Here is a 27,176-nt window from a genome sequence, read left to right on the forward strand (position 1 = left end):
ATCCATCGCTGAAGTGCACGGTTTTCCACGTGTCTCCCCTTCAAATTACTGAACGTTCAAACAAACCGAGTACCCTGTACGTACGGTTTAAACGCAAGTGTTTGAGCTCGAGTAAACATTCGCAACGGTCCGCCAGGAAAATGTGTAGTTCGGTGACTGGGTGAAATGAGAGGCAATGTGCGCGTGTAATGCGAGTGGGTGCACTGGTCAGCGATCAGAGGAGAAGGTGCATGCCGCGCGTCACCCTTGTTAGCTGCGCTTCCTTCGAGGGCCGAGTCGTCGTCGGCTAACGGCAACAGGATCTCGGATAGAGAAGCGCGTTACGCTCACAATTAGACTGCGCGTGGTTCTTATGCGCTAGGTGCGCGGCGGTGGCGGCGGTGGCGGCGGCGGCGGCGGCATCTAAGCATCTTGGCCGCGAATACCACTGGCGGCGCGGCGCGGCGCGGCGCGGCGCGGCGCGGCGTGGCGCATGCATCGATCATAGAATTACGAAGCGCGACGCATCCCGAACGCATCCTCTGTGACCAATTATCTCGCTAACGAAGCTCGTGCTAGCGAAACCGTGCTATCTTCTACACTCCGCTTTGCCCGAACAACGCGCTACCGGATGGCTAATTAATTATAACAATGTCGTTAATTTTACGCGGCCGACTCGAAACGTTACTGACCGAATCGTCCTGCAGTTCTTTTCCTACCGACCTACCCACTTCCTTTCTCCCGTTCATCCTGCCTTTATCTTTGCTCCTCTACCAAACCCTCTATCTCCTGTTTAACCTCTTCGTCTTCCTCTCGCTCTCGATTGTCTCGATCAACAACCTTAAGCCGCTCCAGGATGCAAATAATGAGATCGTAGTCGATCGACCCACGAACCAACGCTGAACTTTGCTTCCCTGAGACTTCCTATACAGACACATAACTGAATTGTTATTGAAAAAAAAATATTATTATTCGGTCGAAGAACGTGGATCGAGAGGGCCGCGAATAATTACGGTCGTTGTAGATGGTCGACGATGAACCGACGGTTTCTAAGCTCGTTCGCGGGACACTTTCGAAGCGTACGGAGGGATTCTGTTCCGAGTTACTACTCGGAATGGAATGGTCGCGAACCAGCCAGAGCAATGAAAATTCAATGACGCGAGCAATTTGAGCTCTCGAGGGCCGTGCAAGCTGCAATCTGAAAGTATAAACAGTAGTTGTTTGAATTCTCTCTCTCTGTCTCTCTCTCTGTCTCTCCCTCTGTCTCTCTCTCTCTCTCTCTCGCTCTCTTCCCCTCTCTCTGTTCTCCGCTGTTATTCTCTCCCTACAGCTCTGGTCCGTTTCTCTCCTTTTCCCCGGGACCATTTCTCTGTTTTCTCTCGCGCTACCACAGCGCGCGTATACAGTGTCTCTTGATGGTTGACTCGCGCACAATAATCGCGTAATTTGCGTGTAACGATGCAATTTGTAGTTATGGCGACCCCGCAATCTCTTTCGTAACATCGACGACAACGACGACGGCGACGAACACGACAGGGACGCGTGCGAAGGAGCGTTGTCGAAGGCGACGACAAGTACGACGTCGACGACGGAGACGACAAAGACGACGAGGAGGAAGTTGAAAAATGCACGGTTCGATGGCCGTGCGGGCTCGTTGCTCGTGTCTGGCGTGATGCAAACGAACTCCGCTGAGCAGACTTTTCGAACCAACTGATCCCGCACATTCGTCGCAGCACTTCGACCTTTTCGCTCAAACCTCATGGATTGTCTTTCACTCGTACTCGATGCAGACAGAAGTTCGAAATTACGAGGGGTGTAAATGCGCGCGGTCTGCACTCGTCTCGCGAAACAACGTAGCGTAGAGGGACGCGACCTGTCGTTACTGCCCGCGCGCTTTTTAAATACTAGGTGAAATTGCGAAACCGGTTCTCCGAGCCGTCGCGAACGCCTCTCTAATTAATTTCCTCGTTAATATGCGCTAGTAAATCCGTGCCGCTCCGAACCGAAGGGACTGCTGTTGCCGTTTTCTTACTCACTAGAAAACGCGATAGAGCGGCCGAGCGCTCATTTTCGCGAGTGGTTCTGTGCTCGTCGAACTTTTATGTTCCGCATACCGGTTAGTAGTGCATACTTCGTTGCTTGTGCTGGAGCGACTCCAACGTCTTGCCTACAGTTTTGACGATCATCTGCTTGATCTCGCAATCAGATATATGGAAAAACGAGTCGTCCAGATCGGCTGCGTCAAGGATGAGAATCGCCGGGAGCATCGAGGATGTTCCCTTTATCTGGATTCGAGCATTCCAGCACAGAGGATGCATTGTTACCATAATATGAATTGCCTCTTAATTGCTTCCCAGTACTCTCGCGTCGCGGCTACCCGCCGACGAATATCGCTCGATTCCGCTCGCATCATCAGCGACAGCAATCGAATCCTCGAGTCCTCTTGGACCGTGGCCGCCTGTATAGAGTCGGAATGCTTTCTTCGAAGAGCGCTATCTCTCAAGGGTACCGCGATAACCCGACGAAAGAGGAACAGAAGGAAGGTCGTAGGAGGCAGACTAGCATCGGATTAACTGCGTAATAATACGCAGTATTTTTATAATGTACTAATGATAGTACTGTGACACGAGTTTCTTTCTCGGACAGAAGAAGTTTGAGCTTCGGTTTTAGTTATTGCGGCATTTTTGCTAAGAAGGGAGGGACTGCTATAGAGGCCAACGACACGATTTATCGCGACTGGATTTAATGAATGACGAAAGCGCAATGATTGCGGGGTATGTTTGATAGACAGGGCCATCGCTCATATGTAAGGATACTACTAGTAGGTAATGGGACCTGTGTGTTCCTCTATAGGTTTCGATCGTTCCAGGTTAATTGCACACGCTGATCCATTCGAAACGCACACGCGATGACCACGATTCCTTGGAACTTGACTTACATGGAAAAGTTAATCCTCCAGCTAGCTGGTTTTGTGGTCACACGCAAGTTTCAAGCGAAGATACTTTCTAGAAAACAATACAAGTTTTTGTTGTGCAACAGCAATTACGAGACATTTATGATACATATTTACTCGTTTGCTCTGTCTCCACTCAATTGTAGCTTGGTTTATTTATTGTAATTTTATCTATTCTTTGGAGTAGATTTCCTTTCCATGGATTTACAACACGACACGAAATTTGAATTGAAAACTTTGTCTGTTTCAGGATGCAAAAGCTTCTTCAAAAGAAGTGTCAGGAGGAATCTGACGTACTCCTGTCGAGGGAACAGAAACTGTCCCATCGATCAACACCATAGGAATCAGTGCCAGTTTTGTCGTTTGAAAAAGTGCCTGAAGATGGGCATGCGACGGGAAGGTACGTACCGAATGATTTCGTTCTTGTCCACTCGATCGGTTCCCCGATCGAACAGCACCTAATCGATTCTACTTTCCATTAGTCCGGTCTCCCCACGTAGAGACCGAGAACTTTAAAATAGAGTTTTAAACGAGCGCGAATCGCGTGCCGCGCGCGGTCCTTAAGATCAAAGTTCACCGAGGCGGAAACGCGTCTATTTATTTGTAACGGATTTGCAACACGTCACGCGCGAATGCTCGAGCATCCTTGGAACTCGTCGCGCTAACTCGGGACAAGTGCGCGTATTTATATCTAGACGTGTTCTCGTTTCGGTCGCGCTCGAGTTCCTCGACGTTTCTTTGCCGTCAGCACGCCGATACCGATACTCTCGTTCCTCGACTCGACTCAACTCGACACCTCGTTACGTCGATGCGACGTAGACCAGTTTTAGCCTTTGCAGGATACGCAGCTCGAAGTGGCCCGCGCGCGATCCACGTCCGCTCGCCGAGCTCGAAAATTGCGGAAAGGTTCCCACGCCTCTCCCCTTCCGAGATTCTTCATTTTCCTCGTCTTGAACTTGACTGTTCGCGGGCCGATAACATCTGACCTTGTTAGAACACGCACGGAGTGGTCAACGAGCCGGACGACTGGCCGTACTTATTTCCCTGCGAGGTTTCACCGCGCGCTCCTTCCACCTTTCCTGTTCGCCAGGCCGCTCGCAGCTCGATAGTCATCGGAGGACACGTCGCGTATGATCGCCTCGTAAAAGCTGGACAATTTTCCCGCGTGTCCTTTTGCTCTTGACCGCTCTCGCTCCGATTGTTCGCGCAATTCCGAGTCCTCTCGCCGTTAGATACCATCTGACCTTGTTTGAGCTATACACAGGCGAGACTGTGGCCAGCAGGAACGGTGAACGAGATAGAGAGGGAGAGAGAGAGAGAGCTCGCGGTCGTAGGATATCTTAGGGTGAGGTTCGAGCTCGAAGAATTGCCTCTTCTCTCTGACGTACGCGCGCTCGAGCCGCTTCGTACAGGATGATTGCTTCTTCGCGAGCGTCCCTCTCCCGTACTCGACGTCGTCGCGTTTTTCCCACGACGGAACGCCCCGAGTTTTCTGCCCTGTCGCGGCAACGTCCGCTCATTATCCGCGATGATACCTCGACTTTTGATAATAATTCGAAACGTTCGCTCGCGTAGGGCACGCAACAACTCGGTACCCGCTCGCTCGATGCCTCTACCTCGCGAGTCCTCACGCACCAAGAGAAAAAATGCCGTGACGCAGAAGAAGAGGCGAACCGGGAGGAAGAGGTAAGAGGAATGGGTGGGCGGGGGGTTAAGACGAGAAGGCGATCAAGAAGAGTAGGAAAGAGAGGGGGTATGCAGTTTTCGTTGCTGTGCTTTTCGGGAATAAGTCATGTCCTTTCGGAAAAGTGTTCCCCATGTTTCGCCAACATTGCAGTTGGTATCCTCAGGGGGTTAAATGACACGCTATTAGAGTGTCGGGAACACTTTTCCGAAAGGACACGGCTTACTTCCTAAACCCACAACAGTAAAAACTGTATGCCCTCTCTCTCTCTTACTCTCTCTTTCCTACTCTTCTTCAAAGTCTCATATCTCTGAGAGAGAGGGCAGTTGCCAAAGGGTTGACAACGAAGAAGTAGTACATGTAGCGTTAGGCTTCGACGACGACCGGGAGAACGATGAGGATGCGGACGAGAACGAAAACGAGATCGAAGACGAAGCCGAAGACGTAGCCGAAGACGAGGATCGGGAGGATAGAGTCGAGGGAAAGGAAGAAGGAGGAAGGTTAAAGGCAAGAAGGACGATCGGTGGAGGGTCGAGCAGTGAGGCGAGGTGCGCGGGGTGGGGTGCGCGAGTCGAGCTCTGGTAGGGGCTAGAAGAAAGCAGAAGGGGAAGAGGTTACGCGGGGAAGAGAGAGGGCGACTCGGTGGTCCGAGGTCAGCGGGGTGCATGACCTTACCTCGGGGGCCCCTTCCTTCCGTGGGGCCCCCGAGGCAGACAGGATGCGCTCAAGATTACCCCGTAGATACTGTCCGCGATGATTACAGAAATCTAGGAAGCCGCTCAATTTAATTAACCCTTAATTGCGACTGCCCGACGACCACGATACATTTTCTGCTGCCCTCCCATTCTTTCCTCCTCGTCTCGGTAGCTTCGAAAACGACCGCGACTTCGCGTGCCTCGATATCGCGTTACCGCGAGAAACTTTTGCTCGCCGCCCCGAATCGAGAAGCTGCCGTCGTTGAGTTCCTACGTTCTCTGTTCTTTCTTCCCGAACGCCTTCGATTTCTTTCAAAATTCTCAGTTCGAGCTTCCCTAGAATACCTCTGAATACATATAACAGTAGAAGCAAGATTTAGTAAACAGTGATATTTGTTTCCAACACGTTCCATCGCTAAATAAATACTTTAATCTAAAGCGGAACCGGAGCTACGAGGAAACTCTCAGTGGCGGCTGCGAAGATAAATCTCGTAGACGTAGTGGCATAGGAAGAGGTATCGGCGTAGCTATATGGCAAACGCTGCGCCGCTGCGCCGCTGCGCCGTTGCGCCGGTGTGCCAAGGTGGATTTCACTTATCTCTCGGCGTCGAAGCATGCCGCGCGGCGATGCAACGACGATGGCCATTATGGCCGCATTAACTGAAATTAGACATTGTTTCCCTTGCCGAGCTGGAACGATGCAACAATGGGAGGACGACGAAGGTGGATAGTCGGCCTGTTCGGACGGAACGTTCGGGGCAAACCAAAACGATGAGGGAGAGAGAGAGAAAGGGACGAGAGCAGAAAAAAAGAGAAGAGAGCCCGAGACGGAGCGAGATGGTAAAAATTACGCGAGGCCAACATACGAAGAGAGAGCACCGTCTACTCTTTTACCTCTTACCTTCTCTTTTTCATCTTGCGCTCCGCTCCAGCCTCTTTCGCTCTCTCTTCCTCCCTTTACCCTCTTTCTTCTACCTTCTCCCCTGTACGTTTTCCTCTGTCCCCGATGTCTACCTTTCTCCCCAACGTACGCCAAGAAGAGATTGCCGATATTACGGCAGGGTCAGAATCGTGACTTTAATCAATTAGCGAGGTTTCTCGAACCCAGGAAATGATTAGTAATCCGGCTGGCGGTCGATTCTTGATTCTCCGCACACGGGGAAACCTCCTCTAGCTCCTCTCCGCCACTCAGCTTGGCGTACGTTCCGACCGGACGGGGACCGATCACGTCGGATAAAGCTTCGTCTCCGAGGGATTTGAACGCAGGACTGAGCCATCGAACGTACTCGATGAAACATCGCTCGCGTAGAAATGTTTGCGCAGAGATCTGGAACGTCGTAAGAAGCGAGGATTGATCGAGCCAATATCAGATCACCGACGATCCTGTAATCGCTTTTCCATCGAATCTGTGCTGCACGCAATTCGTTCGCTATACGCGTCGAGGAAATAGTAGACACAAATGGAGAGAAAAAAAAACGAAAGCGACCTCGAGATTTCCAAGGAAGCTGTCGCTCTATTACGCGCGATTACCGGCAAATCGATCCGCGTGATCCCCTGAGGCAACGAACTTAAGTATGACAGCTCTGTGCAAACGTGGACGACTTCGATGGGACACGAAGCGGCGCTGATTACGAATTAATAGGAACGTGGCATCGGGTTGGCGCTACTTTCCGCTCGACGACCGTTCGCTGACTCAATTCGCGAGGTTCGCCTTTCTCTTTGGTCCTCTTGCTTAGACGAATTGAACAAATTTTCTATGGTTCTAGAACGTGTCTAGGAGGGACGAAAAAGTATGGCTCGCAAGGCTTCCGATGGAAATAAAATCGTTAACGCGCGCGGCCGTGTTTATTCGCATAATCGCTTTCCGAACATTAAAATACAAAGTAGGCGCATTACCATGACAAAACTGTCGTCGGGTCAAGAGTACCTGACACCGTTCGTGGGGGATTGCGATCGGAACTCGGGCTCGTTATGCATATTCAGAACGGTGCAAGGTCCACCGTTGCGCATATTACCCTTTGTTCGTTCCCCCTGCTCGACATCTATGTAAACTTTCCTTTCGGCTCGCGTCTCATGCTCGTCCCCTACCATCGTCTTCCTACCGGAACGAAGACTTTTATTCGCGGTAACGCTCGTTTTCAGGACGGCCAAGTAGAAACTCGAACACGATATTTTCCAGTCATTTACAAATTTTCACTTCACTCACTTTTTATGAAAAATACAAATAAATTTCTCCGCGTCACCTTTCACAGAGGGAATCTCATATCGTTTCAGAGTTTCAAAGAGGTGCTCGAAATCATTTCAGTTGCGATCATTTACTTGCACGCGTCAGAAGGCACGCGGTCGCGTACAAGTTGGAGCTAAGAGAGGCGACCTTCGAGGCTGTTGGAGTTCTCGCGCGATCAGAATGTGAAAGTTCATTCGGAAAAGGCGGTCAGCGCTACGCTGGTCAGCTTTGCGCACACCTATCGGCGCGTTCTTGCTCTGCTGTCCACACTTGTTCCTCTTTTTATTTCTCCGCTGACTGCGGGAGAGACATCGATGCGCTGCACACACATTCTGTTCTCCGAGCTATCTTCTTCTCGAACTCCCTTATCTTATGTCATTCCCAACGCCGCTTCGGTTAATGCAGCTTTGTGCGAAAAAACGCGTCAAGCGTGTCCATTAGATAAAGCTCAGGAGAAAGAACGAGTATGCTTTGGATTTTACTTACTCTATCTCGATGCAAATGTCACGAGATGTGTTGATTACAGAATGTTGATTATGTGCACAATTTTCATAAGTAGAAATATTTATCTACGTGGAAGCCGAGAACTTGGCGAATAAAGTAAGAAAGGAAGGGAGGAAGAAAGGGAGAGGAAGGTATTTATGGTCGGAAAAAGTGCACGAATATCAACAGTCGTTAACTGGCAGAATCTGCCTTGAGTCCCGCGAACCAGTCCCTGTTAGACGTGGGTAGATACGCAACGAACTCGTCTAGGAACATGAGAGCGTTCCACCACGTACGGACAGGACGAGAACGACCAAAGTGTCGTGAATTCCCTTTAGATCAATTCTCTCTATTTCGAGCGCTTATACTCAAATGTTGCTGAAGAAATGAAGTCGAAGCCTACGCGATTTGAACACGCGTGGACAGTTGACACCTTGCCTTGCAGTAAACGATTCACACCCAAACGAGATGTACTCATCGGAATGTGTTCTTCTTAGTTGGAACTCAAAGGCATCAAGGATTTCCGAGGGTCGCGAAGGGAGCGAAGGAGAATTGGACGTCCGAATGAATCACGGGCCGAAAGTAGCCGCGCGTCGAGTCGAGTCGAGTCGACTCGAGTTTGGAGTCGAGCGTGGGACGCGGGGAGAGGGGGCCTGGCTTGAAAGACAGTAGGTCAAAAGAGCGTTCTCTCGGCCGCGAACCGGAACGAAGGAAGGACATCGCTGGGAGAAATTCCTTCGCCGGGAGGCTCCCACGCGTCGTCGTGGACGATTCACGCGATTACGCGTACTCTTTTCGCGCGGTAATCGGAGGGCAGGACACGAATCTCGAAACTGGGGACACTGAAGCGTGCGTTCCGAGCAATTAGTTTCGTTGGAAGACCTGGAGACCTTTCGTCGAGGTCACGGTTGCGATTTTCAAGAGGAAACTCGCCAATGCGAAAGGGAGCAAAGAGTGGGTTGTTTAGCCAATATAAAAAGGAGCAAAAGGTATCGGTATTGCTAACAGAATGAAGGCGAACGCGTGACCGGAAGGACTTCCTCCGAAAAAGAAGCAAACGACACGAGCTGGACCGAGATCTTCCTCGGAGAATTAAGGACCTCCCTCCTCCATATTTTACACACGCAAGCTTCATGGAAGGAACCTATCCAGAGTCACGGCGAAAAAAATAAAGTGGTTGTTAATAACGCCGCGTGTACGCGAGTTTCCCGTGGTTCCACCCTCTATTCACCTTCTTCGAATCTCTTTCCGAACTAATACTCTTCGCCGAGACACGCCCGACCCATCGAATCTCTTCCCCTTTCGATCTTGTTTTCGTTCTCATTCCGTTCCATTCCGTTTCATCTTCTCGGTTCGTTCGTTGCGCCTTCTTCGATCCTAATGTTGCTCGCATAACGTAAGACCGTACCGTCGGATAGCATGCGAGCGGAGGCCTCGCCGCGAGCAGGCACCGTGGGAATGTTAGGCGGGCCCACTGGCCGCGCACGCTGCCCTTTCCTCTCTTCCCTTATTCGCTTCTCCTCTCATCTCCTCTCCTCCTTTCTACCTTGCACTCTTTTCCTCCCTTCTACTTCTTTTCTCCCTCTTTCCTCCTCCCTTGAACGCGTAACCCCATGTAACCCTGTCCGATCCTTTCTCTTTCGATTCTATCCGCATCTTCCATACTTTCCTCTCTCTTGGAAAACGTTTTATTGCAATCCATATCTTCATATTACTCCACAATTCTCTTTCCCTTTCGAATCCAATAAAGATGTCTGTAAAAACCACGCTATTAATATTACACAACGATAAAATATACATATTGAAAGGACTACGAACGTTGAAGGAAGGATATACGAGATCTAGGCGTGTAGAAGTAGCTCAGAATTTTGTTGAATTGGCCTCAGTTAAGGGTAATACCGGAAGAGCCATCGAGTTACCAAGAACGTCGTGATCCGCTGCTAAATCACGAGAATCGTTAAGATTTCGAGACGCTCCGTCGAATTGAATTAGGCAAACGAGGAAGCGCCGAGCTTCGTCTCGGCGAGCGTGAATCGCGAGGGTCGCTCACGAACGACAGTCAGGCAGGCAGACAGACAGGAAAGCAGGCAGGCGAGCAGGCAGGCGAGCAGGCAGGCGAGCAGGCAAGCGAGCAGGCAAGCGAGCAGGCACAGGCAGGTAGGTTCGTTCGCGCGGTAAGGCCGATAGCGTCGAATCAACGACGGCAGGATAATGGCGAGCTGCCGCGTCCATTCTCGTTCGTGGCTGCGCGAGATCGCCGCTGCGCTGGAAGGCCAGCGCGGCGAGGGTACTCGCCGACGGCCCAAGTCGGTAACCTTCTTTCCGGCGAAATTATCATAATGGCTCGGAACAGAAGCATGGCCCGGAGCGACCTCCGCTCGCTTGGAAACTGCCTGCCACGATGTATATTCTCTCGCCATCTTCCGCGAGTCTAGGACTCGAGACTCGCTTCACCTCGCCTCGCCTCGCCTTGCCTCGCCTTGCCTCGCCTCGCCTTGACTCGACCGGTGGGTATACGTGTGCTCGCGCGAACCCGCCTCGGCAAAGGCTGCCCTGCCACGGTATTCACGGTAACGCCAACTACACGCACACACCTACGTGGATATATATACCCCTCGCACGGTAATTACGTGACGTATTAATACCAGTTATTCCGCGTCGACTGGTTTTCTGCCCGTCTCGATTCGCAGGTGTATTTCGGATCTCCTTCTTCTCATTCGCCCCACTCTGCCTCTCTCACTCTTTTCTTCCTCTCGCTTTCTTTCTACCGTCCTTCCTTCCTTCCGTCCTCTTTTCTTCGGCTGCGTTCCAGTCTCCCCCTCTCGCGATGCAAGAGCATCCTCCCACAAAACATATGCGTTCATCGTTTAATGGACTATCTTTATAATATCGCAGGAACGCAGCGGTAAATAATGCAATCGGAAGTGTCAGCTTCAATTCTCTTGACAATTTTGTTCTCCTCGTTTCGTTATGTCATCGACATAGATTTGTAATTTTCTGGGGAATTTCAACGCGATCGGGTAGCATTTGCTGAAGAAGACGAACGGCGGTGGACGAATCTCCGCGGTACTGGCCTGCAAAGCGAAAGCGCAGCCTCTGGATGTATTGGATGGTCGCGGTAACGGGACGACGATACGGAAATCTTAATAGCATCGACTCGCGCGGCACTTCGCGCCAGCCGCCTACTCTTTGGCTTGCCACCTTCGAGCCGGAACTGTTGCTCGAGGGGACGAGCACCCGCTTATTAGCCACGTAAAAATGATTCCGTGTTGCATCGCCACGCGATACGCGCGCCCCTTTCTTCTCTCTTTTCGACCTCGCTTCTACGATCCTTCTTTTTCTCTGGTCAAGACATCCGAATTCCGTGTTACAAACACTCCCGTAAATATTCCTTCAGAGAATTCGTTTGTTTTCTGCGAGTAAGCCCTTCTAGAAAAGAATCGCGGTCGAAGACGAAAAGTAAGGTGAGGGGGAATTCGAGAGACGGTAGGCTGTTCCCATCGTTAAGGTGTTTCGTTGCGGGACCGCCGTAGGCTCTCTGCTTGGTGTTTATTTATCGTCGGAGACCGCACGCGGGATATTAGTACCAGATGATGCGTGCCACTGTAATCTTCATTATCCTAATCTCCAGAATCGTACTGTACCTTCTCCCAGACACGATTGCGGAAACTGTGCTGTGGAAACGAACAGGAATGCATCGAAAGCCATCGTAACAGAAGCGGCTGGGTAACGCCAATCACATATCTGTGGCTGCTTGTCCACTTACTGAAATATTTTTCACATCTTAAGCATCCGACTATTGGGATAAATTATATTCGGCCTCTTGACTTATGTTGTATGTCTTGCACTCACAGATAGATGTAGTAATTCTTACTGATCTAGAGTAGTCTGAGTTTTAGTGAATTAATGCACTTTCCGCGAATGATGTCATTTCGTGTCCACAATTTCTGCTTGATGACTTGGACGTGGGGTCTTGTATTTTATTGTATTTGTCAATGTTCTTCTATAGAGTCTTAAAGTATCTCCTATGGACCCACAGGGAATATTTTCCTTCGTCCATACCGAGTCACGTTCGCATCGCGGGATACCTGACCGACGACCCAATGACCTCCTACCGGTGCTCATGTAGGTCGTTACTGTCAGCAGAGAAATTGTGGTCAGTTAGATTCGCGAGTTATCCTTCCTACCTTTTTCTTCTCTCGAATACTCGCGATACCTTTTAAATTTCGTGTTAATCAAATATTTCATAATACCTAGACCAATTAGCTACTTCTTGCAACTCGGATATGAAATTTCAAATTGATTTCTAGTTTTACCAATCCTACTGAAACCTGCTGTAGACATAACTTCAACTGAGCATTAAAGTCACCCCTCTCTCGAAAGGCTCATATTTTTCTGCTGTCCCTTTTGAAACGACATTTAAGTACGGTTCTCCCAAGTTACGAAGGCGAAGATACCTCCCGCGAAGAGCCTGCTTGCTCGTTGTTCGTTAGCCTCGTCGAGCAAATCGCCGCGGTGTAAAACGGGTAACGGAACGACGAACGTTAGCATGTGCGCGGAAATATTTCGCTCGAGTTGTTCGGCTGGCGACTAATCCGTTATATCGCGAATTGAAAAGGCTCGAGCTTCGAAGAAATATCCATTTCCGTGGGAACTGTTTCGCGATCGCGGTTCACCGAGTGGCCGATACGCGAGTCGACCGCGAGCACGGCTGAAAGTTTGAAATTCGATGGTGGAGCACGCGCGTATCGTTCGACCGCGTGAAATTTCTAAGCCGTACGTCATGTCTGCTAATGAAATTCCTTTCCGCGCGGTGTGCCGCACGATCGTCTTAATCAACGCGCTGTCGCTGCGAACGAAAAAAATTAGCATTTTAAATCACGCGCTCCGCGGGTGCTCCTATCCTCCTCCGTCCCCCCACTCCCCCTTCTTGCTGCCCACCCCCCTGCCCACCCCCCTGCCCACCCCCCTGCCCCTCTCGTCGGTCTCCTCACGCTTCTTCGTCTGACGCTCCTCGTCGCTCTTTTCATTTCCGAGTCGACGTCGTCTCTGTAATTCGTTTATTATCAAAGAGGAACGGAAGATTGATCGTCGTTTCTCGATGTTTATAATTATTTTGAACGATGCCAGGCGCTCATTGTGCATCGCGCGCAGGACGGATAGATATTCTTCTCGAATACGAACTCGTACTCGCGTCGAACGAGGAAGACCGTAGATTCTCTTCTCCTCCGCTCTATCTCCCTCTGTGCCACTCTCTTGACCCCCAACCCCTCGCTCCTTCTTTCTCTCTTTCTCTCCTCTCTTTCTCCCTCTCTAGCTCTGGCTCTCTTTGCCTCGCAAACCAGGCGTCAGCATCATCAATCCACGTCCAAGAGTTTCTCTATGGCCGTGCGTGGCGGGTTCTTTAGTGCTCTGCCGTTTCGAGACGTCTCGTTCGAGCGCCTTGAATTTCGTCCCGATTTCGGAATTGAATGGTTCGTCGCAAACACGGCTTCTCGGCAGCTTGCAGCACTTTGGACCGAATAGTACTCCCGATGCAATCTCGGTTTTCGTACGATGGGGAAACGACCGTGACTGGAATTGGAAAACCGCGATAGAAAGACGCGACGATGACGACTCCTCTCGAAGTGGCCGATCGCGATGGTGAAAGAACGCGAAAAAGTTGTTCGCTGCCGCTCGATCGACATGACGCGGACTTTGGCACTGAACGAGCATTGCTGCCTTGCCGATAACTCTATCGAGACCAACGTCGACACGTTTTTTCCAAGAACGCGTCAGCTCTTCCGCTCTATCGTTGAACGCTAATATCTTCGTCGGTCGATGTTCTCTAACCGCACAGGCGAATAATGAAAATATTTTACCTTCATGCTATTCTCATGTCTAACGCGAACAAATTTCGTTCGAGTGAATTACAGACATACAATCGCAACTTCAGTTTCGGAACAAAAGCTGCACGCGTTTGATAAAGCAAGCTCGCAATCGTGGCTCTTTGCGGCAATCGGCTGACCTCTGACCCGCCGCGAGAAATTATACGCCGCTGTCGCGCAGTCGAGGAATTTAGGCGCGACGGTCCGCTGATCGCGTCAGAAAAAAACACGGACTCTCGTGATAATTTATAATCTAGCGTTAACTGACTTCGTCAGAATTCTCTTGATTTCTCTAAGCCATTACACCGTGCATGTACAAATCTACTAAAGGCAGATATTTCATTCTCGCTACCAGCTTTCCCTTCTGGTCCCTTCGTCGTATCGTGGATCGAATGTAAATCAAAATTCTGTTCGGCGAGAGGCATTGTCGAAGCGAGTAAATACTGTTTGCAAGGAAAACATTGCAGTAGAGGAGAAGGTACACCTCGCGCATCTGTCACGTCGGGCATCCGTGGCAATTGACACTCCTTTGGCTCCTCTAACGAGGAGAAACTCGATGAAACGAACGACGGTTGATGCAACGATGTCTCGATTCAAGTCACGGAAAGCGCAAACGTCGAGAGCGACTATGTGGACGCGACGCTGCGTTTGGATTCCCCGCAGATTCTTTTCCGCTTGAGCGAGCCGCGCAAACGAGTATCCGTGTTCGGGCCGAACGATAACGGTACCGAATCTACATAGCATCGTGCTTGTATTAGATTGCCGCGATTGCTGCGATTGCCACGAAACATCGTTCTCTTCGAAGTTCATAGACAGACAATTTGCTTCAAGCATTACGTATTTACTCGGAATAGTTTCCAATTGACTTTTACGATTAACAACCGTATCATCATCTCCGTTCGATAAACTTCTGATGCTGTAGCGGCTTGTTGATCTTCATACGTTCGGTACTTAAAGTGGAATAAGCGATTAATAAAATGGAAATCAGATGAGATGGTTATGGGACCTATTTACGATTGAAGCTTAGACTGCATGCAGGCTATCGTCTTCTCGCTGCACGATTATACGTCTGCCTTTGTTATTTTCAATTAAGAAATCAAGTAGAAACATGTCTACAATCATGCATCAAAAGTAGACTATTTCTATCAGACCTTTCTTTTGAAATTGTGTATGATACGAATTTGTCTAGTCGTTTTGAAGCCATGGTCTATCGCAGCTGATACCTATAACTCGCAAAGTGTGTCTCGGGTCGCTCGGTTTTTTAACAAAACTAAAATGCCCAGCGAGGAGCTAGGGTTGCTGGAACGTGCGTGTGTGTGTCGGTAGGGGGTGGGAGGGCGAGAAGATAGGAGAGACGGTGTTCGTTAGCCGCGGGGCGGAGGTTGGAATTCAGGCGGTGCACAGCAGGGTGCCGCTTCTCGTCGAGGCTTGGGAGAAAAAGGAAGACGGCGCAGCGAAGGGAGAAAGAACGGCGAAGAGATAGTCTCGTACGTGGTAGAATTCTCTTCCTGTCCCTAGCTTTCTTTATCTCTTTGCCTTTCGGTTAACCCTTCCCTGGCGATCGCCTTTCTTTCGAGCAGCGGTAGAAACGATTACTGGAGAACTGCGCAGCTATAACTCGAAATACAGTTAACGCGAGAAGCGGTTTGGGTCAGCCTATGGTTATTACAGAAGATTAACAGTAAACTCGACGGGTGCGATACGATCTGCGAGGGACCCAAAGAATATTCGCGCATTCTTTCTTCGAAAAGAACGAGTAACGTAATAAGCACAGGTGGCAGTCCAGTCGCGGCTCACGGATCGGGCCTGAACGAAATGCATACGTAACTCGCTGACCCGAGCTTAATCTTCAGCCTCTTCCGCGTAGATCCAGCCGGTGGTCTCCATTCGTTATCATCGCCAGAGTTTCCTCGCTTCGTTCCTTCTCCAAACGTCGAACACGCTCGTTATTTGTCTTAGCGTTTGCCGATGCTCTCCCAAAGAGAAACGTCTCGTCTCGAGCGTTTGCCTTTGCACAATATTTGCGGATTCTCCAAAGAACCTAGGCGGTGCACTCGACTCTGTACCATTCGGGCAGCGGGCAACAGCCATCTCGCTTCTCGAACGGGTTACGCACGCGCACCCGACCCTTCCCGTTTTCTAATCACCTCGATGGAATTCGTACAAATTCTTGGCTCGCGAAACGGACACGGTCTTCGTGAAACACTGAGAAACGACTTCCACGAATGCGCTGCGTTTCTCGCGGAAGCGTCGGGAAGCCATTCTTAGACGTCGAGCTTATCGATCGACGAAATCGCGACTACTTGGAAGAGCGCGGATTCGGCGAAAACTCTGCACGAAAGGTCAGCGCCTCGATCGCGACCATCTCGAGCGGGCGTTACGCACGGTATTTGTCTTCGTCTTCGCTGGGACGCGTCGGTATCCTGCAGCGTTGTCTCGGCTGAGGGAATAAAATGTCGACGCGCGAAACCGTCGATGCGTGACCACGCCGATAAGCGTCCGAAGAGGGAGATCGCGAAACAAGTTTGTTGGAATTTTCGCGTCGCGCGAGACAGCGACGAACAACTAACTCTAGTATTAGAGGAACTAATGCTGACGTCTGTAAACTTTATCCGGAAGCAGGATTAGGAGTTTAGCGCGTAATTTATTACTCGTGTTCAGATTAGTCTACGGCAGTTGAATTCGAAAATGGGACGATTAGATAAGCTAGACTTGTGATATTGATTATTAGAAATAGAATATGTGAACGAAACGATCGCGGAAATGGATTCGAAATCGTTTCTTCTAGTGGTACAAATACTTCACGAAGATAACTGGATTTTGTTTTCTCTGTTTCAGCTGTGCAAAGGGGTCGAGTACCACCGTCGCAACCATCTCTGCCAGGTTTACCCGGACAATTCGCCTTGACGAACGGCGACGCGGTAGCGTGCGCTAGTTTAAACGGTCACTCTTACCTCTCCTCGTACATAAGTCTACTTCTGAGGGCGGAGCCGTATCCGACCTCAAGATATGGCCAGTGCATGCAGCCAAACAATATCATGGGAATCGACAACATCTGCGAGCTCGCGGCGAGATTGTTATTCTCGGCGGTCGAGTGGGCCAGAAACATCCCGTTTTTCCCGGACCTTCAGGTGACGGACCAGGTCGCCCTGCTCAGGTTAGTTTGGAGCGAGTTGTTCGTCCTGAACGCGAGCCAGTGCTCGATGCCTCTTCACGTGGCGCCTCTGCTCGCGGCTGCGGGACTCCACGCTTCGCCGATGGCAGCGGACCGCGTCGTCGCTTTCATGGACCACATCAGAATATTTCAAGAACAGGTGGAAAAGCTGAAAGCGCTTCACGTCGATTCAGCCGAATACAGTTGCCTGAAGGCCATCGTCCTCTTCACCACAGGTAATTACATCTTAGAAAAATTGCTTTCCAAGTTAGGTTAACTGATCAATCTTTCTTTGAATCCCAAGGTTCTGGGGTAAGTGTCGTGGGATTCATTACAATCCTCTTGTATATCTACCAACAGGCATAGCCTTCCTCACTTTGTAGCCAAATCCTTTAAGAAGACCATGTATCAACGTTAGCTCGGTTACCATTTCTAAACGCTCTGTGAATAACAAGCACTCCTAAACAGCTGATAGTTGAAAGACCCAAGGTGGTCAGTAGCCTTCGTCCGCTGTTAGAACTCTTTAGTCTCAGTCACTCCCTTTGCAGGCCATACGTATCCTTCGCAGAGCCTTGGGCTAAGTGCCTTCATCGACCCCCCAAAATAGGCTGCTGCTAAGATAAGTATATATTTCGATTCGTTCCCGGATGTTTCTGCTTCGATCACGCATCCACGATTGCCGCGAAAATGTAAGAAAAGAGAAGAGCAGCGGAGCCGAGATGATCTCGGCGGGCCTGGTATCGCACCAGGAACCGTCTTTTCCGTAACCGGCGTGTGACGATGCTATCTCGAAGATGGTCGTTGTTGTCACGCGGCTCGTCGATCCTCGACGTGCTTAGAGAAGCTTAGTAAGGGGACAATGGTTCCCACAGCGTGGTACCGTGAGCGGTGGCAGGGCCGCCGGAAGAACTCTGATCGCGACGGCCTTTTGACGCGCGCCGCTCGCCCGCTCGTTCTCGGACCGTCCGTTGATCGTGCTTTCTCTGTAGCTTCGTCTAATCGACGCGCGAAGATGTTATCGTCGCAACGACTGTCATCCAGAACGCGATACCCGTTCTGGCCAGAGACGAGATTCGCTCCGACGTAACAATGCGACGAGCGCTCGCTCGTCGACGTTGCGGAGATCGTCATCGAGTCGCGGAGACAATGCTTGCGTTTCTACTTCCCTTCGTCCCTCTCTCTATCTCCCTCTCTGTCTTTCCTTCGAGCCGTTTCCTACCATACACATAACTGGACGATTTTCCACGATACGCGTTTACACGTGCCGCGATGCAGTCGTTTAACGATAATTACTATATAACGTTTTGAAAAATCTAAAACGTTGATGGAATATTATTTACTAACGAATGTTTCGTGATACGTGCGATATTTGCATTGCCGGAACGTTTTCATACTCACCGAAGAATACTCGAAATGCTTTAAAAGCAACGTTACCGTTAAACGTTCCTCTCCTTCCCTCTCTTTTTCTGCTTCTTCATGCCTCTCTGACTCTTTCCCTCTGTTTAATTCTCTCGTTTCGTATGTTCGCGTTCGACGACAACGAAGGCGCGCGGTAATTATCTGCCGGCCCATCTACTCCCGTTCCTTTGCCGTCCCTCGAGGAATCACGAGCAGCATCGTCACGACCGTCTCCAACGCTGGGACTACCGGTTCACCGCGCACCCTCCCACGATACGATCGTCCAGGACCATCTCCGCCGAAAATCGCATTTTCGCCGTCGTTTTCGTTGCCCTTCCTCGACTGTTTTTTAACTGGAAGCTAAAATAGAAGACACAATTGTAAATGCCTTTTCTAGGATCAGTCGCACGTGTATTAGACTATGTGCAATATTATTCTGGTTGATATTTGTGGTGGTATGACACGGAGAATAATAAACAATACTGACTAATATTTATTGATAATAGGAAAGGGTGTACAATGTGTATTGATATTTATCTAGTTTTTGAAGTTCGGGGCGGTCAAATGTGACATGTGCTGGTTGTTCGAGAACCGAGATATATGCAGTGGGTGGCCGAACGTACGTACGCGAACGATCGTACTACGTAGCGCGTAAGCGAGTGGACGCTCGTTCAGTTTTTAGGGGGAGCACGAGGATGAGGAAGAGGACGACGTTGGCCCATGCTAAACCGTCTCGGTGTAGATACGAGACAAGCGGCTATTTATTTCCGTGCTATATGGGCACGCTTAGGTTGGCTTAGCTTATGCTAATGTCCCGATTCTCGGGCTTTCTTCATCCACCCCTTCGGGCCACCCTCTTCTTCTTTTTTTCCTTCGCCACGGAGGACCCGCTTCTTCTCCTTCCTCTTCTTCTTGTTTCCCCTTTTTTCTCATTTTATCCAAGGATCTGCGTGGGTCCCCTCGCTCACTACCCCTCACCCGGCTCCCCTTTTTCTCCCAGCTCGAAGATTTCTCGCGATATAAGCGATACTCGAAGCTCCATGCACGACGTTGCGTAAGGCGGAAGAGATGTCGCTCGATGTTCCCTTCAAACCTCACGTTTTGCGTAAAAGCAGCCGTTTCACTGTTAGAAAAGTGAAGCCTACCATTTAGCTGCATAAATGGATGTTCGCACTTTGTGCCGCTGTTCACGCGTCGGTCTCCATAGAATCCGAGGGTATTTTGATGGTAATTCGCGTTAGGAAATGTCTTGGAATGAAACGTTTTCGCTCCATCTTTCCTTTTAATCTCGACAACAGAGGCGATCTCTATCTGAGAGGGCAGCGACTTTTTTTACACGCTTCGTAACCGCGGATCACGTGTCTAATTGTTCGGATAAAACGGTGGAACGAGGGCACGGTGCATAAAGTACGTTTAGCTCGCTAGATCGACCGTTCCAGCGCTTCAGCTTTCTCCTGTGCATACAACGCGCATACCTGGTGACGCGAAAATATCCTATGAACCATTTTAAATTTAGAGCCCAATCCATGCAACTTGTTTAAGGCATCTGATACGTGAAATATCGATGTGACAAACAGAGACGGAACAATCGCTTTCGAAAAATTGACATTTGCTTAGACATCCTCTAATTTCAAATATTAGGCCGATTTTAAGGGAAGAAAGCAGAAAAATGGAGCAAGCTTCTGTTGCTTGTAACGCTTATCACATCTGTCCTGCGAACCCAAAGTTCTCGGTGTTCGCTCGTTCGAGGCCACCCCGTAGAGGCATGCAAAGCTACGATGCAGATATATTTATGCGAGAAGGTATTACGGCGAGTGCGGTACCTACGTGTATCTTGATGGGAAACACTCCCACGATTATGTGGCATGCGATGCAATTCCCTTTGCCTTGGCCAACCGGCGCGGCGGGCAACCACCGACTCACGTATTCGCTACCACGCGCTTTTCGTTTCTACGCGATCTCCTCCACCCTTCTCTATTAACGATGTAATTAAGAATATAAGCCGCAGTCAGGGGCTGCTTCTCCGTCGCGAGGAATTTACTAGAGGACCGTCCTGGCATCGATGTCTCGCTGCATTTATGGGATACTAGTCCTCTGCCGATCCTGTTAAAGGATTAATCCTAAGTCGTTGTCGCGAAACGCGAATCCAGGAGCACGCTTTGTTCCGATCGTAGCTCCAATCAATTTTCTATGAATCGACAATGGACTTTCTTAACCCTTTGCAGTCTACTTTATCCATAAATATGTCGAGTCACAATCGACATGTCTATATTTTTAGTGCTTCGAAAAGTACAAGATTTTTGCACCTTTTATTTGCCTTGCTTTAGCGTTTGAAATCAGTGACTTTATAAAGTTCTGAGTTCTTGGTATGCATTCTGACATGTCGTCAGAGGTTTCCTCCTGATCCTCGAGCAACGATTTCGTGCGTCGTTGTGTCCAATCGCGAAAAGGCTACGGCATATTGAGGCGGACGCGCAAACGGGGGCACCGCGGGGACGCGAGTAGAAAGTAACTGCGATCATTGCTCGCTCTAGCTCGGCCAAAGCGATACGTTCTTATTCGGCGAGATCGGAATACGGGCAACCGGATTTCGATACCGCTAACCTTTCGTCCGCGTTCTTCAATAGGATCGGCGGTGGTCCAGGAAAATGAACTCGAGGTCGAACTTCTAGCGCGCCGATGGCCTAGCCAATTTAATCCGTCGAAGTTACTTCGTGTACTGCGCCAGTTCAAGTTCCATCTAATCAGGTTGGAGTTATTGACGGAGTCTGCGAGAGATCACAAGACGGATTCCTCTAAAGAGTGAAATACTTTCGGGCACTGAATCGAGCAGTCGGTGAAACACAAGATGAATGGCAGTTCCTCGCGCCTCGAGCGTAGTCGTGCTCAGACAAGGAAGAATATTATCGCGTTTACCATGCAGACAGCTCGTGGGAGAAGGTATCTAGTTCTAGCGACGCGCATAGCTGGACCACCAGAAGCACGATGGACCTTGTAACCTAAATCGAAGCGAAACGCACGAATGGTGGGAACAACACTCGAACATTGGAGCTTCCAGCTCCAGCATCGATCGTTAATGTTGCTTCCTCGTAACCGCGTTCCCGATCCGCGCCGTCTGCCGTATTATTGACGCGTTTATCGTTGCCGTTATTATCGCCGTCTGTCGCCCGCGCTCACCTGTTAACCTCGGATAATTTATCGACGCGATGAAACGGTCGTGCTCTCGAAACGTCGACCGGAGATGAGCCGACAGAGGATCACGAGAATCACTTCGAATCGGTAGAAATGGTCTAATCAGTGTCTATCACCAGTCGAACAAAAGCGTCCAGAATTCCAGCAGGCATTTGCACGCGAGGCCCTTCCGCGAGCGCTCGGATCGACGAGCGATCGCGCGACAGGTCGTCCCTCGATCTCGAGTCCTCGAGAGCCAGGAAAGATCGGCCGATGAAACATTGGCATCGCGTTGCGTAATTGAGCACCATGTCGCCACAGTCTGTCGATCTCTCTCTTAGCTTCCTCGATTGACTTTAATCGGATCTCTCTATGCTAACGATACGTTCTTTGATTAGAACAGCCGGTTGCCAAGCTGAGAGTGCCTCGTTCATTACAGGCTCTGTCGTTATTGTTTGCTCTCGTTTCCTTCGTTCATTTTAAGGGGACCGAAAGGGAAAGACGGATGGTAGGGAGAATATTCTTCGGAGTGAAAGATTTAAGGGCGCAATACAATCGAGATGGTCGATAGCACCTTCGTCGCGAATGAAGCGGGGAAACAATGCTAAATCCCGACGCCGATGCAGCATCGTGGGCAATCTATTTGCGGCGCAGTTTCGAAGGGGTGTCAAACGGATGGATTCCACGTGATGCGTGCATACTCTCGGTAGAGGAGGAAGAGAGAACGGTACGAGCGGACTGGCGAGCGAAACGAAGGGATGAAGATCTCGGGGGTAGGGGAGAAAGCGTTATCTGCGAACCCGGGACCACGATTCCCGTACTGACTCTCTATCTCTTGCATTGTTACTTGCCGCTGAGTCGGGGTCGTGTCCCCCAACCCTTGACTTCGAGCGTTACCCATTTTCGTTTTATTATCTGCCCTCTTCCGCGCGCGTTCTCGTCGCACGCTCGTCGTCGCGCTCCTCTATCGACGATCGCAACGGGGGCGATTAAAAGTTGCACGGTTTTCACCCTTGGTAGACTCGCCAACGCGTTTACGAGATATTAATTCTTTCGACTCTTCATTCAAACGCACCAAGCGTGTATTTTTTTCTTTTCAGGAATTTTGGTGTTGCTGCTTATAAAACTATACAGGTGCACTACTTGTAAATTTTACTTATTTATTTTGTTAAGTACAGCAAGAGGCCCTTTTATGTTAGATACATAAGGTACCTACTGAATTTCAGTTAATAGCTTCTTAAAAATATTCAGCTTACGAAAAAAAAGAAACTCCATCGTTAATTGAGTGGATCTCGTATGAGGCAAGCAGATGTTTCTAAAAGTTCCTTATCACTATTTTCAAAACTGGTTGAACCACCGCGTTGGTTATTCATAGGATAAGCAAGAAGGGAAAGAGGGAGATGGAGATCAAGGACGAGGGATCGTAAAGGTTTTTCATGGTACGCAAAGACAACGGTCGGAACGAACGGGGACAAGATCTGAGTTGCGGCTGGATCCTCCGGTATTCGCGGGCGCGTAACCCTTATCGGCGTATCGCAGGGCAAAGGGTTGCCCCGGTATTAGAGTAAGCCGCGGTATTAACCTCGGAGTTTAATATAAACGACGGTGGCCGGGGCTACCGCGTCGTTTCGAGGATAGCGAGGGTGGCCACGTGACCGTCGGACAATGCGAACCGCTTATCGACGTCCTCGGCCGAAACGAACCCTCGCCATGGCTTCTACGAGGCCCACCTCGGTGCTGGACCCCCAACCACCCAGTTCTCCGCGGCCACCAAACGAACCGCGTTCAACCGAGTTCAACCGAGTTCTCTGTTCGTCCGTCGCTTAACCTCCAGCCGCGTATTACTGCGAGCCACTGACCACTGCTCGCTTTCCCGCTTACACCTCTGTATTTCCGTCCTTCCACTGTCCCGAAAACTCGTTCGACCGTGATATCGGCCGGCGACGCCGTCCACGAAACAAAGCCCATCCTTTTCCGCCACCGTTTTCACAGAAATACCGTCCAAACGACATACCGCGGTGAAATTTTACGTGCCTCTCTTGCTGCCCATCGATCCAAGATCTTGCGAGAGATCTCTGTCGGATGCTTCTCTTGCCAAACGCAGAGCTCGATAAAGACAGACGTAGAAGCTTCCAGCCTCGCGTAGCCCAAGGGTCGATCGCGAGTTCTCCGCGCGAAAGCGCGGTTCTTTGATTCGCAGACGGTCTTAACGAGCAAATAAGATGGCTGAGACGAGAGGCATCGCGACCAAGCAACGGGAGGGTCGAAAGAGAAAGAAGATACTGATCCACCACGGCCCAATGAGAGTAGACGACGATTTTTGAACCGACTATAGCTCGCTTAATAGCCGTCGTAAAGAGGCAGCACGAATCGCGGTGCAAACGGTTTCGATAGCAGCACCTGTCCCTCGCCGCGTTTTCTTCCGTTTTCTAAGCACAAGAACAGTCCAGGTCCAAAGCATCTACCCGTAGGATGCTCGTAAAGTCGAGATTCCAGCGGCCCGGTAACTTTATCGCGCTACCTCGTAAATTCGTTTCAAGAGACGACAAAGATCGAGTCGTCTGGAACGAACGTGTCCGCGCAAGGTCCAGTAGAGGCGCATCGCAATTCGTTCCGGCATACCAATGCACATAGTGCGACGTTTAGAGTTAAATACACTTGCGCGCGTTTATGATGGCCAAGGTTGTTCCGAGCAGAGCCGCGCCGACATTCGGATTCAATCTGGATCACTGACTCTGACAGAAAAGCAGAAGGGTCCGTTCCCTTCTGAAGCAGCTTAATGCTTGTTGAAGAACTGACAGGATCTACTCTCTAGCACCTATCAGCACTAAGAGTTCAAGTCACGATAGATTATCCCTTCTTTCTCATTTGAGATGATCGTTAGAAAAGCAGGTGAAAACTAAGGATTTTGATACATTCGCAGCTGGTAAAAACACTCACGTATTGAAATGTGAACAATCCCTGCGAGGTCCAAAAGGAAGAGGAATCGAGGGGTAAAGAAGAAGTCGCGTTGCCTAATATCACCGAACAGCCGGCGAAGAGACCGGATTTTATTTAGCCACAAGCGTGTTTTATGGCCGCGTTTGACACGGGCACGCTGCTAAACACGCGACAGCCGTGCTCCTCTCTTGCCACGACTCTTCTACGCAACCCTCGCATTCTTCCCTCGGCCCCACTTCTCGACGATGTCTGTGTAAACTTCCTTTCACAAAATTCTTAAATTTCATGAAAATTTCCCGTAGCGGGATCGACCAAGCCGCAGCGACGGAGCTCTACAGAGGCCCAAACGTTCTTTCCCAAAAGAATCGACGAAAAGATGTTCCACGGGTCAGAGAGTTCACGCGTCTCAGCGCTGATGTGTCTGCAGGCGTTTTTTCCCGACAGACTCGGTCGCTACTGTCGGTCGAACTCTAAATTAAGAACAAACGCAGCTTGAATTTATTGCACGCACGCGCCACTTTGCATCTTTATTTATTTGCTCGATCAGAGGACTCACTATAGGACTGGAGAATTCCGCGAAGAAGAATTCCTCCTTTGGCGACGAGCAGACATTCCGTGGGGAGAAAGACGAGAGGGGTTGGTTGTCGCGCGTGCCACACCGCGTTCGCGAGATTTTTCGACGAACACTAAAAGGTGATAGTTTGAGCGCGATGGCCAGAGTCCGAGCGCTGAAACAACGCCGAGATCAGTCGCTGAAAACGCCAAGGGCGCGCTCGATCCAGGATAAGAGTCTATGCGTAGGGTGGGGGAGCGTGTTGGCGGTTGCACGCATGGCATTCCTAGTCCCACATGCCGACCGTACGTCGGAACGTACTGCCGCCACCACCAGACAATATCGCGCATTCACAGATTGCGCTGTCAGGCGGTCGAATAATATTCGGGGTGACACGCCATGTATCCGCTATGCGGCATGCCGACTACCCTGTATGACTCAGCATCCCCTAACCGCGACCGACCGCTGTCGTACCCCGCTTAGGGGTGTCTAAGGGGTGCCGAAGGAGCCTTGGAAAGAAAGAGAGCAATAAAGAGGAGAAGAGAGAAGAGGGAGCTGCCACCGTGGAGGAAGACAGAAGGAGCAGGGAGAAGGAAAAAGAGGAGAGAGGTTTTGGTGACGAGGCGTAGGAGAAGCGAGGGGTGGGTGGGTCTCGAGGCGAAGCACATCGGGGTTCTTTTTCGGTTTGAATCAGGAACGAACGAGATCGCGCACAGTACCACGTGTCCGTGACCGATCCAATTTTTCCCTCCACGCTTCGATACGCGAACGCTCGCACACATACACTCTCTCGCGCTCTCGCGCTCGTCTCCTTCCGACTTCTCAATCAGGAACATCCTCGGTCCCGGTATTGGGTTTGCCAACGAGATTCGTCACGCTCCACGCGCTCTCGACTTTTACACCGGCTGGAGTCGCTTCGAGGCGAACCTATTTATTCCGCTTAAGCGTCTCGCTTTTCCCACTCGACGGAATCTCGTGGTTACACCCGATCTGCTAACCCTTACAGAAAATTAATTAACCAGTATACGACCAGTACACAATAACCCAAGGTTTTTACGATCTCGACTGTTTTTCTTTTGCTACTTTATTCTTAACCCGTTGTTTTATCCCCGAGCGTGACTCTCGCAGAGAATCGCGATGACTGTCGGTCGACCAAGGCCTCATTGGTCGGCGAAAGGTCGCGAGGCGCAGAAAAGCGACACAGTGCACCTGCGAGCAGGACTCCAAGTTTCTTGCATGCCATTCGCACCGAGTTCTTAGTCTTCTTTTCTTCCTCTTATTCTTCTCCCGCCTCTGTGTTTTCACTCGGGCCTCCTTCCACCGTTTCTTTCCACCGACAGTCTGGTGCAAGCCTTGTGGTCATCCTCGCGTCGTCGAGTCGAATAAAACGCGCCCCTTGCCCCCCTCCTCTCTTAGTCGGCCTTTAATTAATCCGATTTACATCGAGCAGGATCGGTCCTCTACACCCGTGACAGAGCCCACGGTGCATACCTTCCGTTATTTCCTAATGGGGCTCTCATTAGGGGAGAAATAGCCTTCCGAAAACGTCCACGTTTCCGAGAGTTACACGCGCCTTTCGTCCGAAAGGAGGATGCTTTTTCGCGCGAACACCATCCAGAGAGTTCGTGCTTGGTCGAAGAACGAACGCAAGAGTTCGAATGATTAAAAACGTAAAGAATAAATAATTGGCAAGAATGAGGCGTGTAGTCTACCCTAAACGAAGACCGTGACGAAGGGAGGATTGTGGTTGGCTTGGTGTAGTTAGCGGCTAACCGTAGCGGGGATCGTTCTCGTACGGGATGTCCCTCGAAATCCGCGCCACTGGTTAGAACGCAGGACTTTTGGCGCTGAAGTGTCAGGCCACTGATAAGCCAAAGGCATTAATTTTACGGCAGGACCCCTTTGCTCTCCATGGACCCTACCCAACTAATACAATTACGTTGTAACCCCTTGCTGACTTGTTCTTCCCCCCGTACTCTCTTTGTCTTCTTTCGCCTCGATTTCCTATCTCTGACGCCCCTTCGTTCCTCGCCTTCAGCGTCCTCCTGATCGCATTTCGCCACCGCGAAATT

General features: G+C 50.3%; 1 protein-coding gene across 2 annotated transcripts in view; it reads left to right on the forward strand.

The window, feature by feature from the left end:
- The window catches only part of Svp (COUP transcription factor 2), a 59,183-nt gene that overhangs the window by 6,614 nt on the left and 25,393 nt on the right, over positions 1-27,176 (forward strand). For both annotated transcript variants that reach the window (XM_076374790.1, XM_076374789.1), the window contains exons 2-3: positions 3,183-3,332; positions 16,727-17,278. In XM_076374790.1, coding sequence (XP_076230905.1) covers positions 3,183-3,332; positions 16,727-17,278 — 702 coding nt within the window. The remainder of the gene's footprint in view (positions 1-3,182; positions 3,333-16,726; positions 17,279-27,176) is intronic.

The sequence above is a fragment of the Calliopsis andreniformis genome, chromosome 3 (assembly GCF_051401765.1).
Source record: "Calliopsis andreniformis isolate RMS-2024a chromosome 3, iyCalAndr_principal, whole genome shotgun sequence".
Classification (NCBI taxonomy): domain Eukaryota; kingdom Metazoa; phylum Arthropoda; class Insecta; order Hymenoptera; family Andrenidae; genus Calliopsis; species Calliopsis andreniformis.